General features: G+C 40.5%; 1 protein-coding gene across 23 annotated transcripts in view; it reads right to left on the bottom strand.

Annotated features, from left to right (window-relative positions):
• Positions 1-19,821, bottom strand: part of THRB (thyroid hormone receptor beta) — a 174,909-nt gene that overhangs the window by 45,558 nt on the left and 109,530 nt on the right. For 19 of the 23 annotated variants that reach the window (XM_087771277.1, XM_087771212.1, XM_087771222.1 and 16 more), the window contains one exon: positions 5,834-5,898. In XM_087771277.1, coding sequence (XP_087627403.1) covers positions 5,834-5,840 — 7 coding nt within the window. In that variant the 5' untranslated portion in view covers positions 5,841-5,898. Of the gene's footprint in view, positions 1-5,833; positions 5,899-6,470; positions 6,655-6,698; positions 6,898-8,256; positions 8,616-10,794; positions 10,810-19,821 lie in introns of those variants that run through there. The other 4 variants (XM_087771267.1, XM_087771258.1, XM_087771316.1 and 1 more) reach the window with 4 other exon arrangements.

Genomic DNA, 19,821 nt, shown 5'->3' with positions numbered 1-19,821 from the left:
GACAAACTGGGATGTGAGGAGAGAATTCTTTAAAACTTGAAATAAACTGAAGCTTGGTACAGCTCTAAGTAGTCTTCAGACAGGTGATCACCTATATAACAAAACAGATGTGTAAGCCTGGCCTTCACGTTTTACAACCTTTAAACATTTCCTTAAACATTTGACTTCTTTTATTACAAACGTTGTAGCGAATCTGATGCTTTTAAAGAACATAATCAGAAATGCATTTAGGGAATGTAAAAGGTATTTTGTACACGGAAATAACTGGAAAATGCCTGATTGGATACTATAGTTCATTGACAGCTTTACATTTGGCAGAAAAAAAACTACAGTCCTCTCTACATACAGGACTGCATATCAAGGACAAGTAGTGTAAGTTCATTGCTCTAACATACAGTCATCAGAAGAACTGAGCAGCAGTCTGTGGTCAGGCTGATGAAGACCATAAAATGGTAGACTGGAACTCCTGTGGCAAGCACAGCAAAGGAAAGTGGTTTATTTTATTGGCTAGTGGAGAAGACTTAGAAAAAACACAAGGACATTTTGGTTTTTTTAATTAACTATTTTAAAAGGCTTTTGCCTGCGAAATTAACAAGTATGTTTTATATTGACAACACTATTCACTTCCTCCTAACCGATGGCAGCAGTGACACACAGTGTTACACAGTCTAAGAATGATATTCAATATTTGAAACACAACAGTCTGCTCCCATCAGAAATAAATTTCAGATGGATGACTTAACAAAAAAAAGCACCTCTGGTTTAAATAAAATTACTATAGAAAGGGACTAAGTATACTGATGGATTATTGAAAAAATAGAAAAGGAAAAAAATATCAGCACTAACGTAACGAAACATACTTAAGAAAATGACTAGCAGATGTTGCAAAGCTAAAAAAATACACGTTTGATTTCTCTGTTCTTTGTGAAATCTAACCAGATCTCAATTTTTTGAAAAATGTGTGCATCTTATCTGGAAAATATAGCAGGTATCCATGAGTTGTAAATACCAAACTTAAACACCTTTAGAAACACCTAGCCATAAGATCTTCATGTTTCTCCTCAAGAAAAAAACACTCTTTAGAGAGCCTTTTTTCCCCCTATGACAGGAAAGAAAACCCCAACACATTATTAAAGAATTGCATAAGAAATTGAAACATTACAAAATGTTATACAGACTACTTTACTTCTGAAATTTTTGTATTTACATAGCACTTCTTGAAAGAGCTTTTTAAAACATTAAAGTTTAAAACAAAAAAGTTAAAATTACATCAGAATGTCTGTAACCTAGAACTTACCAAGTGTGATATTTTTAACTGCATATTCAAAAATACGCTTCTAAGTAATAAGAGCCATCATGGAGTGATTCATAGCTTCATGCAAAAACATCCCACAATATAAATCTTGTTAACCTTTTGAAAATCCCCAAAAGCTCATTACAAAGCTGCTGAATCCTGGAGTAACAAAACCTTATATTAAAGTATTTACTGTCCTTCAAAAAAGTCCATTACTTGAAAGAAATAACACACTTGAGTTAGTGGGATTTTATCGTGGTCTGGCAGACATCAGACAGTGATGTATGTCAAACTAAATTACCCTAGGAAAATCATTAGAGAAATTCAGGAGAAATAATTTCTCAACCGATGTTACACAATAAACTAGTCTCCATCTGAATTAATGGCAAGTTTGCAGGGTAATGAGCATTACAGTGAAAAGACTCATGAAGAAAAGGTGGTACCTTTCCTATCCTATTACTTTTCCCAGTTCTTGGAACTACATGCAACATGCTCGGAGACACTGGTTTTCAAATGGATTTGTTGTACAAAAGCTGATTAATTTTCTTCTCCAAATGAGTGACCTGTTACAAGAATGCTGCATATCAAATTCTACTTACTGAAAATATGCATTTATGACATTTAAATTATATTCCCTAATGTAAGCATTTAATTTTATTGTAATTCCTATCTTGATCTAACTTTACGGTCATTACCAAATAGAACAGTGTGAATATTTGAGAGTAGAAGCACAATGTCTGAGTCCATTATGAAACTCCAGAAGGAGAGTAAAATCCTGGCCTTACTGAAGTCACTGAAAGAGCTGCTGCAAACTTTATTGACACTGCTATTACGTTCTTTACGTTCAATCTTCATCTGCCATGAAGGTGAAATTAATGAGATTTACTGTATGCTACCAATACTGTTTTCTGGTTTTTAGAACCCATTCTTGAATTCCTTCTTCAGTTCTCACTCCAGTAAACGAAGTAAGACAAAGATCTGTCTCAGGGCTTGTCCTGCATTTTGGGAGAAAATATATAGAAGGAAGCCTTCAGTGATAGATTACTCCCAGTAAATAATGATTATTGCCAGTGAGTAGTGATGCTAAAGCCAGAAGCTTCACTACAGTATTTAAACAGCATGAATTTTTTAATGAACTATGTTACACACTTATTTATTTGAAAGTACTATCTTCTCAATGCGAAAATAATATTTTCCAACTTTTTAATTTCCTTATTCTATTGTGCAAATATATGGCAGAAAGACTTGTAGTTATTGCTAAGATAGTACTAATTTTTAAGTCGCTTATAATTTTTTTTCCAGGTATTACTCCGTGGACAGTAATTGCTGGTGCCAACTGTAAAGCTGCTGATGAACTATGGGGGGAGCATCCAATCAGTCATTTTCCACTTACTTCTACTTAAAAAAAAAACAAACCCAAACATACTTTACTTACATTGCTTAAATGCATTTTTGATGTTGTTCTTGAAAAGCATCAGATCTGCTGCAGCATTTATCATAACAGATAGCGAACATTTTAAAAAATCAGGTTTCGAAACAGGAAAGCTAACTTTCAAAGTTGCTTTGGTACACTCATGTGCGTGATCACTCATCTGAAAACTATTTATTTTAGGGATGTACCAAGCTTCAGTTTGTAAGAACAGAACGCGTCTGTCTCAGACTTAATACTCAACTGCAAGACGTATTATGTCCATCTCTCCCTCTCCAGAAGCATCCCTTTACCTCAATGTTTGGTCATCATCTGAGTTATGTGTACATAAAAGTGGTTAGGCAAGTTTTGACACTTAGAACTGGCAGAGTTGCAAAAGTATACTGACAAACACAGTGTTTACAAAACCTGTAGGTCCAGCTTTTCACTTGTCAGCTTCTAACGTCATCAAGTACCCAATATTAGGTGTTCATTAACTCCACCTGTATTGCTCTGTGAACTCTATTTTGACTGCATTCTAAGAAAACAGAAGAGTAGTTTGGACTTCATTAACTCAACATCTGCCACTCAGTTTATCTTTTTGCATGCAAAAACTGTACCTGGTGCATTCACTTTGCTTTTTATTTTTCATTTTATTCACTTTTAAGTAAGGGCTTCTACACTTCTGAAAAAATGTTACCCATAACTGAAATTAAAATTGTGAAAAATGTTACCCATAACTTTGAAGTTCCTAAAATATTTTTGAAAAACTTGAACTCTCTCTTTATTAAAAGCTATAAGCACATAAAATTACAGACGTGTGCCATAAAATAATCACACCAGTACATGTTTTTAAAGATGAGACGTCAAAATATTAAAAATATTTTTCCTATGGCAATTGCAAAATGTAGGAAAGCCTAGCTTTACTACCAGAGACCAAATTCTACAATCTTCTGTCAGAAAAACTTCTCTTGCTTGCACTAGAAACTAGAGACTTTTGGGCAGTGCCTACAAGGGGAAAATTCTTACTGCAGTAAAAATGCAACATATGGGCAGAGAAACTATCAAAAAATCAGAATAATACAGCCTATTATTTTAGGCAACTGGTTTCATTTTGGATTAGATTCTGCTCTTGCTTTCCAGTGACTCAGTAACAGAACCTAAGCTTTCATTTTCATTCATTAGGAAAGGAGTCCTGTCTGGCTCTGGATGGTGGTATTTATGCAGTTTTTATAGAGTTTGAAAGATTTTTATTTCATCCATGCTTCTTTTCACATTCACACTCATGTAGGGAATTTCATTCCTATAATGAGAAACAGAAAACATAAACTGCTCATAATGAAAAGTGCTGGACATCTACAGCTGTACCAACAGTCATCTTCTGCAATGAACCTTTTTTTTTGCCTGATGATTATTTTCTTTGCACATATTTGTTCTGCCCACTTCTTTCAAAAGAAATGCAGAAAATGCAGGTCCTTCCAATTAGGCTTTGTGTTTCACTGAGCTTAACAGAGCTGCCCTGGCCGGGGGAAGTCCAGGGAGGAGTGCAAGTGGGAGTTCTCCAGAAAATCCCCCTCTGTAGGAAGCTACACCCCGAACAGATAAGGTGAGGATAAAGTGGGTACACTGCATTTCCTTCCCCATCTCTTGCCATCACATAGCACAAGCTACTAATTGCTCCCTCCAAAACCACAGCAAAATCAAGCCCTGTAGTAAAAGGTCAAAAAAACCCAGTTTAACACAAGACAGAAGAGAGCACAACAGAGAGCTGGAGAGACCGAGTTACACAAATTCTTCCAAAACAAGTAATTGCTAAATGAAATTATCATGCCTAGAATGCCTGCAGAAGAATGCAAAAACATTCTAGTGGGCCCTGCCAATGTAGCCTAAGGACACTAACTCCTTCCCGATCCTTGTGGTGGTGATGCTAATCCAGAGCCTGACACATCAACCAAGGGTCAGGTATCCCACTTCATTCCACAAAGAGCCCTCTGCCTCCATCTTACATTCATCTGTGCCTCACCTCCGATTCAATGACAGCAATGAAACCATAAAAACAGAAGTCAAATGACACATCTTTGCATATTATCAAATAATACATTTTACTATGAAAGCATGGATTTAAATAATACTCTGGTTTTGCCAATGAATTTTACTCTCTACCTCATACGTAGGACCCTAAACTTAAAAGACCAGCTTGGTTGGTGAATGCAGCTGTTACCCCTCGCTGGCCAATACAAAAGGATGGGAGTCTTCTAGGGGAAAGGAAAGGATATCTGATCTGCCCAGTCGGTAAAAATAAACTGTCCCTTGAGCATAACACCAGGAATTCAGTCTTGTTTGTTACGACTTTCCCCACGTAGCACATGCTGCATTTTACAAACAGGCTTTTAAAAGGTCCTGTTTATGGCATCTGGCTCTTGAAATACGCATTGACAAACAGCATCTGCATAAGAAAAGAAAATGTTCCGCTATTTGATGAATACTAAAACAAATTCTGGAAGTCTGAAATTCTCTGGCTTTCTATATGATCTCCACATAATCTTTTTAGACACCCTGTTCTGGGATTAGAAGATATGGGTTTTTTCAACACAGCTGATTTATGTATAGCTTTCAAATGCTTTGCAACTGGCAGGGATAAGACGGTTAAGGGGACTTAAAATGGTTAATGGTCATTTCAACTCTGGATCTTCAGCCCACCTGCAGACCTAGTCAATTATTATCTGAAGAGTACTTGGTAATCTATGTAAAATGAATTTGACTGTCTCACTCACTTTGAACCACAGGGGATATGTCCATGTTACAAAACAACTTAGGCCAACATACTCAGCAGAAACCATCACTGTACCAGCAGTTTCAGCAGAAATGTTGAAGTTGGAATGTACGTTTAGAACAAAATACAACTTTGTTTCTGAAGGAAAAGCAAGCAGGATGAGAGTTTCAGCACAAAAATGTTGGGGAAGATTACTATGTGCCCCACATCTCTATTCTCTGGGTAGAGGAAAGATTTCAATTCCCAGCACCAGTGCATTCAGAACTTGTTAAAGCAGTATTTTGCAGTAAATATTTAATAATAATCACTCCAGCAAAGCAAGAAATATTGCATAGATGCTCTTACAAAACATGATTACCTGACATACTGCTGGGAGTTATGGATATGTAATCATTCTCGTTCTTCTTCCGTCACCAAAGTCACCTGGCAAAAAAAGGAAAAAAATCCCATGTAATACGTCCATAAATGCAAATCTGCAGAATACCATTAACATTTAAACAGGATGGAACATTTTGGATCTTGAATACCACGGTCCATGTTTGATGGCTTAACACATTAAATTCAATGCAGCTTGCTGAACTGCATGGGGCAATGAATACAAGACAGGTCCAAAACCTGGTGGACTGGAGGAGCTGTGGGTAACAGGGATTTGGAAGCAAGGTGAAAAAGCTGGCGGCTACTGATGCAGAAAAAAAATGCTCTGCGAAGTTCATGGAACACTTTCCCTTAATTTTTTGCAGAAGTTCCTTTAGGTCTAATATGTAACTTTAGGAGCTAATTGTTTTTTACTTTACAGTTTCTAATGATAAATGCCCACTACGCTCAGCTTCAGTAAGAACAGAGGATTCGAAGGAATCGGAACTTCTCTGTCTACAGTTACACTGATTCTTCTTCATCTTCAATCATTTGAAACTCAGAAGCCTATCAACTTTTACAAAGTTTGGAGATGTAAATAGTAATTTTATTCATGTGGTAGAAAACTAATTTATACGTACTTATTAAGTTTTGAACAATGGCATCTTCTGTTTTATTAAGGAGATAACTGCAGCTGTGAGGAACTGGATCTGGCATCCTAAAGTAATGGTTTTAATATTTAGATTGCCTCCCCCATTCATACGTCCATACATACACACTGACATATTAACTATACTCCTTTTCTGTCTGGTAGCAAAGACTGAAGCCCTGCAAGCTAATTATGTGTCAGGAGAGAAAATCACTGATACCGGTCACGGAATCTTCCTTCAGCAGTATATGTATTTATACTGGCCATTAATGTTTTTCAAACAGAGGTATCATGGGCAGCCTGCCCTCGTTCAGCCATCCCAGCCCAAAACACGGTGCCCAGCTGGATGATCCCGGCTCGCTCCCTAGTTTAAGCGCCAACAATCCAATTCGAGCAGAGACAATCCTAAAGGCATTACACTAGAATAGAGACAAGATCTCATTAGAATTTTTAAATAAGAAATCCCGGGCCTCCAACTGACCCCACTAATGCCAGCGGAAAACTAGCCCAGGATCAGCGTCACGCTCTCTCGATCATCAGGCAACACGTATCTTTTAATGTTAGCATGCAAGTGACATTTTACAGGGGAAGCAGAACCTCTCTTAGATTGTCTTGATCGACATTTTATGTTAAGAAACTGTCCTTTGGTCTTTACTTTGTTAACGAGCTTCTGGTTTTTTATTTCTCTCCATCCGTTCAGCGCCACAGCCCTGTCTGTATTGCCTCTCAGCCACTGTCTCCTCACACAGGGAGCGTTTCCCTTCTTGCGCTTGAAATGAATATCCTCCACCACCAGCAGGCTGAAAGGACATCGCACGCATCTGCTCTACGTAGGCACAGACTACAACACTAGAATGAGAACGCAGGTGAACTGCAGCAATCGCATGTACCGTCTAATTAATGTATCTGGGACGCTGCCTCGCAGTTTCACCTAAGCTCATCGACCCCCCCAGCGCTTACACCGGCGAGGGCTGAACACCCTGCCGGGAGCTCAGACACCCGAGGCTTTGCAGTCACCCTTCAAAGGCCCCACAAGATGGCGGCGGGACGCCCCCGCCGCGCTTTGCGGGCCCCGCACCGCCCCGGCCCCTCGCCCCAGGCGCCACTCCGCGTCCCGCTACTCGAGACGGGGTGGGAGCCAGCGCCCTCCCCCGCGCCCAGGAGGCGCAGGGAAGAGCCGCGGCCCCTTCGCACTCCCAACACGGCCGGCGGGCGCGGAGCTGCCCCCGCTGCCCGGCTTCTCTCACCAACACCCCCGGGCCAGCCCCGCCGCGGTGCGGGGCGGCGCGGAGCGGCGCAGTCTGGCGGCGCCCCCTGGCGGCGGCGCGGGAGCAGCCCGGGGGGGAGCGGGAGCGCCCAACGCACCGCGGGCGGCTCGGCCCCACGCGTGGGGCGCGGCGGGCTCCCCGCGCTGCGCACCGTGCGCGCGGCTGCGCTGTAGCACCGTGCGCGCGCGCGCGCGCGCGTGTGTGTGTGTGTGTGTGTGTGTTCCTTCCATGCAAATCTCGACCTTCCGAATTAAAAGCTCTATTATCTTCTCCGTAATGTATCCCCTATCTTTTTCATCACTTCATGCCTCATTACATTAACCAGGCATATCTGGTAAATCTTTAAACGAAATAAATTGCTACTCCAAGATTCAGAATTGCTTCACGATTCAAAAAAACAAAACAAAACACCACCACCACCCGCCAAAAAAAAAAAAACCAAGAAAAAAGGGGAAAAGAACCCCCACTATGTTTACTGTATTTGTAAAGCAAGTGCAAAGTAAAACCTACTCAAAGTTTTACAGCAGGAACTGGTAAAATATCCTCCAGCATACATGTTACAATGTATTTTTATCTCCTTGTCTCTTCTTCCAAGCAAACCACCTGAGACTGCGTCTGGGCTCTTCTCAGAAAAGACAGTATCTCCTTAAACTCTTCAGGGAAAAGCAAATACTCCGCTTGATATTTGCCATGTACAAGCAACACAACCAGAGGCGACGATACAAGATCTTTCTTTTGCTACTGACATCTTGTGGAACTTCAAAATCCTTCACAGTCTGTCAATCGAAAGATTAAAGAGGATACAAATTTAGATCAGGCCTCCAATTAAAATCAGACTCTGACCCATCCCACCATGTCATGGGACCCCATAAACCTCAACAATAAGCCGTTTCCCAGAATTTAATTGTGGTTTGGTGACTCAGTGACACACAAGTGCTCTTGAAGTAAACAATTGAGTGTTTTAAATAAAAATTCTGCCCCTCCTGTAAATCATTAGTTACTAATCCTAAAATTATTGGTTTTGCGCCAATCTATTACAAAGGAGGGGAAAAAAAGGAGAAATAACAAAGTTCTTGAATGAATTCTGTATAAAGAGAAAAATTCTAGCTATCCTGGGAGCTTTGCCATTTTCCCTGATGAGACCAGGACTTGGCATGAAGGCAGCTGTCACTTGTGTAAAAAAACTAATTATGAAATGACTGTAGGAAAAGATAGTCTTTTGTTTAAAGCATTATACTAACTTATCTAGCTTTGGCACAGTCTTCATGTGTCCCACAGTTTAAAATGGAGACTGTGCATCCTCTTTTTCTCCTCTTATCTGTCTAGAAAATAAGCTTATCGGAGCAGGTCTTGGTGTTGCTGTGTGGATGTGCAGCATCTCGCCCATCTAGCATCTCTACTAGGTCAACTTCACAGCTGTCAAAAGAAAGACAGTAATTGAGCCCATTTGTAATACCTGCTTTGTACCTGATGGTGATTTTAATAATCTTTCCAAATGTATTGGAAATGTTTTCAAAAGAACGCTTTTATCCTGCACTTTATATGCGAGAAGTAATTTTCTATTTTTCCTTCTAAGGAATATGCCACATGGATGGAAACATTGTGAAAGTACAGAGCTATTTAACCATTCTGGCACCCCAAACCTTGATTGTCTTCTGAAGGCCCAGCACGGCTGCTACTTTACATGAGCAAGAAAAATAAGTGGTATCTACATTAATTATAGCAAGTTCCTTTTCAAGGCATGGATGCGGAAGATGCTGGAGGAAATCAGACTCTTTTTTAGAGTCTACAACTAAAAAGTATGTGAACAGGCAGAAATGAGAAGGATGCAGATGAGTCACAGGCGAGGCTCCACCACATCAGGCCAGTAATGTCTGGGAGTCTTCATGGACATTGCAGAGTAAGTTTCTTCCTTGCCAAAAGCGACACGATTTTTATGTTTAAGCTTTGCTAACATCACAGGGAGCAGGTTTCATTAGATTAGCTTTTGTGTGTCGAGCGCTCATTTGCCCACAAAGAGCTAGCCGAGGTCTCGTGGCTCTGAGTCACCAGCCCTGAGCGTGCAGCATGAACGTCAGAGGTTGCTATCTCACATCCCGCATGATCTCACGGCCAGAGAGCCAAGGCAGCAGACCAGGCAGTGTGCTCTTTCTCCATCACTCAAGTTCAACCCTACTTTTTCTTTTTTTTTTTTTTTAACAAGGTAATCCTCACATTCATACTGGATACCTCAAATAAAAGTTGCAAAATGCTCATTCCATTCTGATACTGATTTGTATTTCAGATCGACAGCCCTGCACCAGGAAAAGAATATTCCTATTTTGCCCCGAATAAAAAAAAAAAGACATCTTTGGGATCTTCATCTCCTCTGGCCTGAAAAGGTGATATCTGGAATTAATTCTCAGGCTTTGGTCTCCAATCTAGAAACACCGTCAAGCCACGTTGCCAATTACTGCACTTACTTTTTTTTCCCATAATGAAAGGTGATTAACCAATTAACATTAATCAATGTGATTAAGCATTCTCCCACTCTCACCAAGTGCCTCCTCCTTCACCCAAATGCATTGGATTAACCAGTGGGTATATGAAAGGGTCGTGCTGCTCTGGGGATGAAGGTGCTTTTGATATTACTCTGTTGTTTCAGGTTTAGATGGCGGCTGCCAGTCTCCCCTAGGCAGGGGCATGGTAATTTTGTGGTCTGAATCCCAGTCTCTGTCCGCATCATGAACCACATGCTTCCCGGCGTGCCTTCCCACTCGGCAGCAGCTGCCCCAGGCAGCACAGGGGGCTAGCACTGCTGCCTCCTGTCTTTTCTCAAGGCAGGAGTGGGTGGGAAAAGGGATTTTGCACCTTTCAGAAGCACTGACAAGGCACCTGGCTCCTTGCCCTTCACCGACTGTCCATGGACAGCCCCTTTTAAAAGCCAGAGGCAGGGTCACGGGGTGAGCTGGCTCATCCGCACAAGTCCCTCCTGTAACCCTACCTGCAACACCTGCTATCTCTGGCTCATCCCCGCACCCTTATACAACACCCTTACACAACGCTCACCGCTTCTGGCTCGCCGGGAGCTGGGCTGCCTCCAGGGAGAGGAGCTTTGTGCCGAGAGGGCCCGGTCCTGGGATGCAGCAGGGAGCAAGCAAGGGTGCAGAGCGGGATGGCAGAGCACATAGGTTTTGTAATGGGGCGCAGGGGAAAGCTCCAGCACAGTCAGACCGAGCGCCCCAGGATGCCGGCCCCTCGTGCTCTGCCCTGGCACAGGTTATGGCACTTTTGTTTTTCTTGGGGGCTCTCTCGCCTTGGGGGTGATGAATTATGGGATGTGTCACCAGAACATTTTGTTCTGGAAAATCCCTCCGTGAAAGTTGCTCACTTTTAACTTCATCTTTAGTGAAAAATCCAAAGAAGCAACTCCACACCAGGAAAAATGACAAGGTAGCCCATAGGCTGTATTGATGCCTAACTGAACTTTTACATTTGTTTCAATATTTAATATTTCAATATTTAACAGCAAAGTAAAATCAGTATTTTAGAGCAGAGTTATACAGAGGATTTTGTACTAATACATATTCAGTGAAAAATGTACTAGGCTATGGCTTATGGTGCATGATACATATATAATGAGCGAGCAGTGTTCTCTCCCTTATAAAACATACTAAACAACTGTGCATCGCATGAGAAATAGAAAACTCTCTAGTTTTCTAGATAGGTTTAATGAAAAACTCCCATCAGAACTGGCTTGTAGGCACAAGCTCAGAAGTGGACTTTGACTCATGCTTTTTATTGCTAGTCTAGTTCAACTCATGAGGACATAAAAACATGCAATAAAGCATAAAATCAAACCCACAGTGCACTATCTGTATAAACATTTGCAGTCTATCCTGAAACACTTGAACGAACAGCAAAGAGCTACTGAGCTTTCTAATATCGATGTCCAGTAGTTCTGTGTAATCCTGTGCTTTTCTCCTCACGCAGAGACGAGTGCTCTTTAGAACAGGGTACTGGCTTTACCTTTCAGGCTCAGAATTTCCTATTTTAACTTACTTCTTAAATACTCTAAAAATTGCTAAGCACTAACAAGTCAAGATTATGGATGCTCTGCATCAGTCAGGATCAGACCATAATATGACATGTGCTCAGCTCTGTGCAGGCATCAGCAGCTATTTTACAGCATGAAAGCTAGAAAATTATTATATGCAGACAATAAGTCTGATAAATGATAAAAGTAGCCTCACTGCTTTACAGGTTTTTTGAACGCACTAGTGTTTCAATAAGCAGAACTGCGGGATGAACAATGTTAATTTAGGTGGACAAAGTAATTCCTCCTGTAGTCCCACACTGGTGAGACTTTGGTTCTGGCATACAGTTGGCAGGACAGGCTGAAAGATAAAGCTGCTGTGTTGAATGTAGTAGGTACAGAAAATAGACAGCACCGCAAAATGTAATATTGCAAGATAAAACAAGATGAAAGTTGTTTTCATGATTTCATCAGAACTTAATATCTTAGTGTATTTGGGTAAATGTATCCTTTTAAAAGCTAATGGAAAATATAGTAATTGATTTCATCATAACCAAAAAGAAAAGAGTTTTAGTATTTCTGTCTGTTTCCCAGTAGCCTGAACACGCTAGAAAGGCAGTCCCCTAGGTATCATTTAAAGTACACACGGGAAGACTGTAACATTACCTTTAAACCACCTGGGCATCAAGCAGAAAACTGAATAAATAATGCTTCTCTCACTCCGTACTTACAGAAATGAATAATGTTATCTCACTTACAGAGTACCTCAAATCACTTATTATCATGGTGTGGAACTGTTGACTGGCCCTAATATGTAAAGGTTCTAAGAAATCTGCTTATATTTGGCTTAAAACTCCATCAGCATAGTGGACCGTAGCCTTCTCTTTGCTTTGGTTCATCCCCTTGCAGAAATGTCAGCTCTCTAGCACTTTGCTTTGGCCTACTACATGTGTACACAGGAGGGCATGAGAGGAGCACAGAACTGGAAGCAGCCCTGTTTAGCCACTATTCTGATAACCAGCGTTTTATTCCCTGTAGGGGACTTTCTTAACTTGGAGCATTACAGTGCAAGCTAGCCAGATTGGCCAAAGAGTAGCTGTTCTGCAACTGTGCATTAAGAGATGTTTATATCATTAGAGATTTAGGCGTTAATTCAGAAAGACCCCTACCTACTTGCATAAATATCCAGTTGAGCAAGGATCCTGGGGGCCAAGTATGATAGAAAAGCAAAAGGGATAATATAAAAGACCTCGTATTTAAGTGATTATTCCTGTGCTTTTTGAAGAGCCTTTGAGACACTTCAAGGCTTATGTGTTTGTTCTCCAGCCTATGGGAGTTTCATTTAGACAACAGCTTTGACGTAAAATTTTTCTTGTTTGTCTGTTTTGTTCTGTCAACTCAGGAAACATTAGCTCTCCCTGAAATTTCAACAAGGGAAGGTTTATCTTCGATGCTAATTTCTCTTATTACTTACTGCGAAAGTGTATTAGATGAAGGCTGTCTTGAATTACTCAGTAAATCTCTAAAACTGACTAACATCAGATAATCCCAAAGATACTAAATTTCAGACTTTTATTGAAACTGGTGATTTTCCACCCTCGTGATGAAACGGATTAAGAAAAAGAATGTTTTCTAAATGTCAGGAGGGGAGGTACCTGGACGAATCTTGTTGACAAAAATGAATTTTGTCAATGCATCTTACATGCGCTGTGCCTAAAAGCCCAGCGAAGCAGAAATGAGTATGTTCTAAGCTACAAATGTCACTCTGAATAGGGGTAAGTATTACCCTAAAGATTGGTACTGGCATTTGTTTGAGCTATTTTCAGGGGTTCGGATATGAACAGCAGAATTAATGCAGATGTAGGCTTTCTGCTTTTCTTAACCAGAGCTTCAGAGAGTCACCACTTAGTTTAAAAATAAATTCTAAATACTGAAAAATCGTCTGTATTGCAGGCCTGGAGTTGCAGTGTGCAAATATATAGAACTTTGCAGAAACCCTTGGAAAAGAAACCCTTGGAAGATGCTGTTACAGCTATGGGTTTAGCCTCATGGGTTTTGCATGTTGTGTGACTTGATGAGTTTCCAAACCTGAATCTATTTGTCCTAAAAACTGATAGCCAAATTGGAAAACCACTGAATTCTGAGATGTTCAACACAGATTCCGGACCTGAAATGTGTGGCTTAAATTCAATTATAATTGGGGGAAAACTTTGAAGAAGCTTATTTTCAACAAAATTAAGGTAACGGACCAGAACAAGAAGTTCGCTGCTTTCTGAAATCTATATCCCCAGCCAGCAAAACCTATGGTAGGGGGACAAAGACTAGCTAAAAATCTGTGCAGATCCTTTCTACAAGTTGAACTGGTGCTCCTGGAGCAGTTGCCTGGCACTGCAGAAGCAGCTCAAGGGACACGGGCATCAGACAGATGTTGACAGTGTGATACACACCAGAAGGGGACAGCGCATTTCTGGATGTGTAGGTTCAGGCCTTATGTCAAGCAGTAAGGCAGATAACATCCCTGCAGGCACGATGAAGGCACACCAGAGACACAAAAAAGTATGAATAATAGAAAAGGAGGGAGAGACAAGTAAAGTTAAATGATTAAGGGGCTGGACTGACATATATCAGTTGAGAGTTAACTATGGCTTGGCGAAGTGACAGGAAAGTGAGCACATGATAACCATGCTCAAAAGACAGCAAGGGATGATGGAAGAATGTGACTGTTATGGGAAATTTGGTTAAACTATGCCAATGGTTACTGGTGGACATGTAATTTGGTTAGAGGGCAGCTGTATTTAAAAATGAGAATTCCTTCCTGGTTTTAATTGATATTTTGAAATGGAGAAGCCCATATTGCTATTTCTGAGGTTTACCCAAAAGCTTATTTTTCAAAAGAAAAAGTTCAATGACTTCAGTAACAATTAGGCTCAAGTTGGAGAAAGCTGTCTGCAAACATCCCCTCTGAAATTTCAAAATACAAAACACATGTTTTATAGATACATAAATATATTTATAATTATTATAAATAAATAAAGAGTTTCAAGTTACCTGGCAATAAGCTGGTGGTCATAAAATATGACGGTATTAAAACTATCTAAACGCCCATTTGCTTATGGTTTTGGGCAGACAGGAGTCATGGAGAGAAGGAATAATACTTGTGAAAATGAAGTAGAAGCTCTTATTTTGCTTATTTTAACAGAAAATCGCTTGCACCCTCTGTAAGGGCTCTACCTATATGACCAGCACTGCATGAAGTTAACTGGATTTCAGCTGAGGATTTTCACAGCTCAGAAGTTACCCTATTCAACGTCCTATTCCTTTTTATCCTCTTTTTTTTTTTGAGAACAAACACATTATGGCATATTCCCAACTAAGTAATTCACTCATTTACTCTTTAAGGCAGGCAGTTTCCCAAGAGGTGTGTTCTAACCTCCACCACTCCTAATACCCTTTCTCCTGACCTCATTGGGGCCCCAGTGCGGAGAGCGGAGAGGACGACTACTTCTCAGAAGAGGCGTATATCCTAACATTAAGCAGAAACATTACAGATGCAAACCCACTTTTGGGTGCAGACTGGAAACAAATCACATAGCCTCAGTGTTAATAATGGCCTTTCAGTATGTCCAATAAAGCAGTGATTTCTTCTTATTTTTTTAAACCTCTCCTTGTTTCCTGCCTCATTTACAGCTAACAATAATAGAATCAGGCCCAGAAATGAAAAGAAAAAGTTTAATCACTGATAAATTTGCTATCTCTCCCAAGCAAACAACAAAAGTCCGCAACCTTTTAACCTTTTCCATCCTATTTGCTAATTACTTATTTTGTAATTAACCCATTATGCATCTGTCATTGTGTTTTAAATTAAATCACTTTAATTGCTAGTAAGTAGGGTTTATTTAGTTCCTGGTATGGTTCTACGGGGTCATGAGTGGGGAGCTGTTGAACCACTCTGAGTTACGAGTGGCTCTCTGCAAAACTGCTGAAGCCACTGAAGATAAAGAAGAGTTAAGCTGCTTTCCTTAGGTGATGTGATTTTAATGTCTAATGGCATATTTCTAATGGACGAAAGTTTACTGCAAATATGGGAGGGCATTTTTTATTTCTTGCATATAGATCACATAGGGCATTATTTTGTTTCTTTAGATCATTTTTAATAAAGGAATAATTATGATAATAGTTCTAGAAAATGCCTATCACCACAATGCTTACTTTGCTGTATAGCAAAACTCTGTGAAATGCAACATAACTTTCTATTAACAGCTGAACTTCAAATAAAGAGCATAGAGAAAATCTAACACATGGGACACAGGGAGTTTTAAGTATGGGGCTAAAAGTCAACACACTTTAATATCTTCACATAAAACGCCATAACAACTGAGGATAGACAGAAAAGATTTTGTTCTTTGTAGTACAGCCCCCTTCTTCCCCTCGCATGACCTGACTCGCTTCACTGACCCCGCAGAAAATCATAGAACCATTAAGGTTGGAAAATACCCACTTTTTTGCTGGGTTAGTGAGTTGAACCAGCCCTGCAAGGTAGCTGGCGAGCACCGCAGCTGGCACAAAGTGAGCGGCAGGAGCCCAGAGCTGCAAGGAGGGAAGGGGAGGGAGATGAGGTACACTCTGTCTCATAAAATGGCACCGTGGAAGAAAGTACAGGTTTATGCCTTTTGTAATAAACTAGGGTATTTATGACCCTGTGCATTGAAATTACCTTTTAATTGTTAAAATAATTTCTGAAGGTTTCTGAAACACCTTCAAAGATTATAAATCTTGCAGCGGGGGAAAAAAACCCTAAAGACAACACAATTCATTATTACTTTTTTTGTATTTAGACCCTTATATACTGAAGAAAGGCACTAAAAAGTGCTTGCTATGTGTTCTAGAGAATAGCAGTATGAATTGGTAAGGTCAGTCTTCCCTTTAGTACTAAATAAAGTCAAGAATCTAGAACTGATGAGACATGAGAATAAATTTCCAGCAAGAACCCAAGTCCACATCTTTGCTAAGTTACCTAAATGTAACTATGGGACAAATAAACAATAAATAAAGACCACACATATGAAAGCTGACAGATTTAGCAAGCTGAACTTCCCACACAGACTTTGTTCTGAGAATTCATTAACAATACTAAAATCCAAGATTAGCCTAGATGTTAAATAATTTCTTCCCTGCTCCTACAAAAAAAAAAAAAATCTCAGTAAGTCCACACCTCTACAGGCTGTGTGCCTGGGGAGCACACCTTGCCACTCCCCCGTTTTTGTTCATCTTTGCACCATACTTCAGCAGACTACCCCACCTCTGCATTCGCTTTGCTAGCACTTGGACTGTGAGACAAGGCTTACAGGTGCGGAGGAAGATGAGGGACTGCAGAATGATGCAAAGGAGAATGAGAGACAGAGTGGAGACTTTTAAATTTTTAATGAGGAGCCTTTGGATGGCCTTCAGGGACAGCACAGCCTGTCAGAGAGAAGCCATCAAAAGCTCAAGAACTAGACAAATCTGTTGTCTAGAGAGGAAGGATGCAATCAGAAAGCTTACGTTTGCTTAGAAAAGGGGAAGAGGGGCAAAGATGCAGCAATTGAACTGAATTAAGACTCAGAAAGATATTCCTAAGAGTTGTATTCTGAATATGCTTTAATATTATATGACCCATCTTAATATGACCCATATGTGACCTGTCTTGAGATGATGAGGCTCTGAGCGGGTGTTCTAGAAGCTTAGACCAATAGAGAAAACCAAACTACTGAAAGAAGCAGACAGGTTTGAGTGTGGCCTGCACATAGGTGCAGAGAGACAGAGATCCATGCTGGAGACAAGACACAAGCAGCCCAAGCCTCCAGGAGGACAGCAGGGAAAGAACGAGCAGGGGAAATTCAATTGTAAAGCCCTGTTCTGCACCGCCTGCTTTGCCTGAGGTGTGAGTTGGATGGACATTCGCAGCTCTTTTGCTTTCCCTGGCTTGCCGACTGTTGGCTTGGTACCCTCAGATCTTTCCCGTTTCACCACTGCCTGCATTCAACCCCTAGCAGAGGTAAAGCATTTAGGATTTAAGGCACATATTTATCAAAGCAGTAACATTAGGGTTCCCGAGAGGGCAGAGGGAGGTCAGTATGGAAGCAACATCCTCCCAGTGTCCTAAGGAAAACCCCGGTATGAGTGGACACTTTCCCCAGAGAGCGCACCAAAAATTACATGGGGGAATTTTATCCACCCCATTTATTAAGTTCATTAAACTCTCAATACTATGCTGCCCGAGTGCTTCATGATGGCTATGTGACCGAGGTAACACTGGGGTATCAATGAGAGTTTCTTAGTGGAATGGGCCAGGCTCTTCTTTTAAAACATAATTCTCTCCTCTTTCCCTTCTCCTCCTTTCCAATTTGCCAATTTTCCAGCTAATCTCTCTTTCTGTTGTAGTTTTTAATTTTGTTTGTGTGAATGTCTAACAGGAAAACTGGATGCTCTGTTTCATTCCTGAGGATATCAGATCTGGGGGCTCCACTACCAAACACCAAAGCCACAGGCTTAACTAGTCTTTGTCTACTGCTCCCGTGTGTCTGTTATCTGAAGAACACATCCTTGAGGAATGTAGCTGCAAGGAGGGGCAATCACCATGCAAAGTCAACTTTGCTTTAAGACACCCAGCACAGACGACTTCAAAGGTTAGCAGGAAGATACTGAATATGACCTGCTATGGAGCTCCAGGGGCAAGACAGCGATAAAATGGGGTGTGCCCCCAGCGGTGTGGCATATTGAACAGATTCAAAGAATTTGAGAGTTTTCTGTTCTAAAGCTCTATGTAAGTGCGCTGCACTAGTAGGGGATGGAAGGCACAAACGTGAGGATTATCAAAGTCAAGTTACCAGATGAGTTCTCTCTGCTTATCTCAGGAAAAATTGCCTTGAAAATGCTGGCAATAAAGAAGCCAAAGAGAGCCAAGGGAGAAGTCCCAGACAAAATGACTCCCGAACACAAGACAAGATGGAAATTGCTACTTTTTCAGTGGATTTCATTCCTCCATTTAGCATCTCCTCTATTTAACTAATACGCAGTTTGATTTCAGCCAGACACTCAGAGACAGCTTTTATGCCACTTGCATCAGGAGAAGCAGAATGGGATGTCATCTCTGCACTGCTGATACCGAGGCTTCCCATGATTTATCTCAGCAGCATCACATGGATATTGAAAAGGACAGTGGAAATACATGATCCCACGAGTGATATTCCATGTACTTCCCACCAGGCTTATCTGGAAACATGCTAAAAAAAGCATCTGAGACATCCTTTACCTGTTGCTTTGCATAGTGTCTTGAGCAGTAAAATATTAAAGTGTCAAAAGTGACACACCAATCTAAATTAAGGATGTAGCCATCTTCCCATCCAGTGATGGGAAGGAGCTAATCTATCAGAGCAATTTTAGAATTAATAAGTTTCGTAAGTATTAATATATGGATCTAATCTACATTCAATGTTATCCAAATTACCTTGTGCTGAAAGAACAAGTTCTGTATAATGAAGAGAAACAAATGAAGCTCACAGAAAAATAATTAAAGCTGGGAGTTGCAGTGGGAATTGGAGTCAGCACTACCTCATGTTCCGTGTTGAAAATTTATTCTTACGGTAACCCAGCTTCCTCATCCATAAGGTGGAGATGATAATACTCACCTCAGTTCCAACAGGATGCCAGTTAGATCTACAGATAAGCCACCAGAATTGCTATTATTAATATTATGTATGCTTGGTGTGCATTTTTTACTTCAAAACAGTTTTATAGATTGCATTTCTGGTCTACTCTCAGTGTTTTGGGGACCACTTTTTTAAACTTCAGAAAAGGTATTTTCAATTTATTTACTACATTTGAGCATATTCTTTGCCATTGACTTTAATTCTGTTTTACAGCTTATTAGTTTTATGGGATTTTGTTCTCTGTATGATGTGGGAACACAGTAGCACAATGATTCAACAAACACCAGTTTTACCAACCAGCCAGATTTAACAGGCTATTTCTTGTTGTATCCTATAAACACAGTGAGCAGCCAATCTGATATTTAATGATGC

Source organism: Nipponia nippon, unplaced genomic scaffold (genome assembly GCF_047370975.1).
Source record: "Nipponia nippon isolate SJK-2023a ecotype South Korea unplaced genomic scaffold, ASM4737097v1 scaffold_1, whole genome shotgun sequence".
Classification (NCBI taxonomy): domain Eukaryota; kingdom Metazoa; phylum Chordata; class Aves; order Pelecaniformes; family Threskiornithidae; genus Nipponia; species Nipponia nippon.
This window is presented reverse-complemented; position numbering and strand designations above follow the sequence as displayed.